A 2500-nucleotide genomic window follows, 5' to 3' on the forward strand; every position below is an offset into this window, starting at 1 on the left:
CAACCCATTTGTTGCCGTGGGCTCTTTTACATGCACTAACTGCATGCTGCACGTGGGACCTCAGTTTATTGTCTCGTCAGAATGACTAGCTAGTGCACAGACCACCACTCAAGGTCTAGTGGAAGGGGAGAAAATACTGGCTTCCGTGGGATTTGAACCAGCATGCTCAGATTCTCTCGCTTCCTAGGTGGATTCATTACCACAAGGCCAGCACTGATAACTGAAAGCTAAGCTGACAGAACCAAGATCTTTATCGCAAGTAAAATGCTTTTCATTTAACTCACTCAGTACGGCCAGTCCTCTCTTCTCCTCTACACAGACCCCTCGGATGTCCAGTGGGTGTCTGAATGACCCAACCTTTAGCTTCCGTCGTCAGAACTGTGGTATTCTTTGTCAACATTCACCTCTTCAGTATAAGAGCCTTCTGCTTGCAATATTTTGATGATGGTAATTGGGATGAAACGCTGTTAACGTCGTCTCTTTCGCTGTTTGTATGGAGAGAGATAATGGAATGTTTTTTTCCTCATCTTCTGAAACTCTCAGGATGAGTTGGAAAGGCTGGTTTTGTTAATGGCTTTGCACGTGAACGTTTTAAACGGTTCTACATGTAAACATTTCGTGGCTTTGCATTGCTTTGAATGTTTTAAAGGATTTTTACGGTCTTACATGTGAACATTTTAATAGCTTCACGCATGACTGTTTTCGTAGCTTGACACGTGAACGTTTTCACACGGCTTCACACGAGAACCGTTTTCAGGACGGCTACCTTTTAAGGGCAGCACATGTCAATGTTTTACGGTCTTAGATGTCAACATTTTGATAGCTTCACACATGAACGTTTTCACATGGCTTCACACGTGGACGTTTTCACACGGCTTCACACATGAACGCTTTAACACGGACTTCACAAGTGAACGTTTTCACATGCTTTCACACGTGGACGTTTTCACACGGCTTCACACATGAACGTTTTCACACAGCTTCACACGTGAACGCTTCAACACTGACTTCGCACGTGAACGTTTTCACACAGCGTCACACGTGAACGCTTTAACACGGACTTTGCACGTGAACGTTTTCAGGACGGCTACCTCAGCGGCCAGCAGGCCTCCATGCTGCAGACCAGCGTCCTTGACCTTCTGAAGGAGCTGCGGCCCAACGCGGTGGCCCTGGTGGACGCCTTTGACTTTCCTGACGCGGTTCTGGACAGCGCTTTGGGGCGCTGGGACGGCCAGGTGTATCAGGCGCTGTATGACTACTCCCTGCACAGCAAGCTGAACGAGAAACAGGTAGGGTGATGTGATGTGGTGTGGTGTGGTGTGATGTGATGTGGTGTGGTGTGATGTGATGTGAGTGTGGTGTGATGTGATGTGATGTGAGGTGTGGTGCGATGTGGTGTGGTGTGATGTGGTGTGGTGTGATGTGATGTGAGGTGTTCTAGGCGCTGTATGACTACTCCCTGCACAGCAAGCAGAACGAGAAACAGGTAGGGTGATGTGATGTGTGGTGTGGTGTGATGTGATGTGATGTGATGTGGCTTGTGGTGTGGTGTGGCGTGGTGTGATGTGCGTGGTGTGATGTGGTGTGGTGTAATGTGGCGCGATGTGATGTGATGTAATGTGATGTGGTGTGACGTGATGTGGTGTGTGATGTGGTGTGGTGTGGTGTGATGTGGTGTGATGTGATGTGGTGTGATGTGGTGTGGCATGGCGTGATGTCTTGATGAAATGTAGACTTTTTGGCGGTTGTTTCCTCGACACGATGACAAGCCAAGAAGTGCGACTGTGCAGGTGTTGGACGCGTACCACAAGTACCAGCGACCCTTCATGGAGTCGCAGTGGTCACAGGGGAAAGCACCCCTCACTTCCCGTCTCTAGGAGTGGTGTCCCCTGCACACTCGGCTGGTTGTGGTCCACAAGTGCATCTTCCCCAAACAGCACCTCCAGACGCCTACCACGCCCCGGAAGTGCCATTAATTTCTGTCCTGCAGAAACGCTGTGCAAGACTGCTGGGAAAAGAATGAACGAACGAACGAATGAATGAATGATGTGGATACTTTGAACGGTATAGATACTTTTATAGCACCTATCCTTGGTCTGAGACCATGCTGCTCGAATAGTTTTACAAACACGGGGTCATTTGCATGGACAGGCTGCCTACCTGGGTAGAGCTGACTGACACGGCTGCCATTGGGCGCTCATCATTCGTTTCCTATGTCATTCAGTCCGATTTCAGGCACTCGCACTCAAGACAGACATGTAACATTTTATGTGTATGACCGTTTTGTTTATTTACCCCCACCATGTAGGCAGGCATACTCTATTTTCGGGGGTGTGCATGCTGGGTATGTTTTTGTGTTACCTCGGCCCACCGAACGCTCACATGGACCACAGGATCTTTAACGCGCATACTTGATCTTCTGCGTACACGAACGGGGTTCAGGCACTAGCAGGTCTGCACATAGAGAGATTGGACAAATCTCAACCCTTTACCCACCACG

The 2500-nt window shown here is 49.0% G+C and overlaps 1 protein-coding gene across 2 annotated transcripts in view; it reads left to right on the forward strand.

Annotated features, from left to right (window-relative positions):
• The window catches only part of LOC143290934 (peroxisomal acyl-coenzyme A oxidase 1-like), a 36151-nt gene extending 33818 nt beyond the window's left edge, over positions 1 to 2333 (forward strand). For both annotated transcript variants that reach the window (XM_076600503.1, XM_076600504.1), the window contains exons 14-15: positions 1083 to 1289; positions 1791 to 2333. In XM_076600503.1, coding sequence (XP_076456618.1) covers positions 1083 to 1289; positions 1791 to 1877 — 294 coding nt within the window. In that variant the 3' untranslated portion in view covers positions 1878 to 2333. The remainder of the gene's footprint in view (positions 1 to 1082; positions 1290 to 1790) is intronic.
• Positions 2334 to 2500: the final 167 nt, after the last annotated feature.

Source organism: Babylonia areolata, chromosome 16 (genome assembly GCF_041734735.1).
Source record: "Babylonia areolata isolate BAREFJ2019XMU chromosome 16, ASM4173473v1, whole genome shotgun sequence".
NCBI classification, from domain to species: Eukaryota; Metazoa; Mollusca; class Gastropoda; order Neogastropoda; family Buccinidae; genus Babylonia; species Babylonia areolata.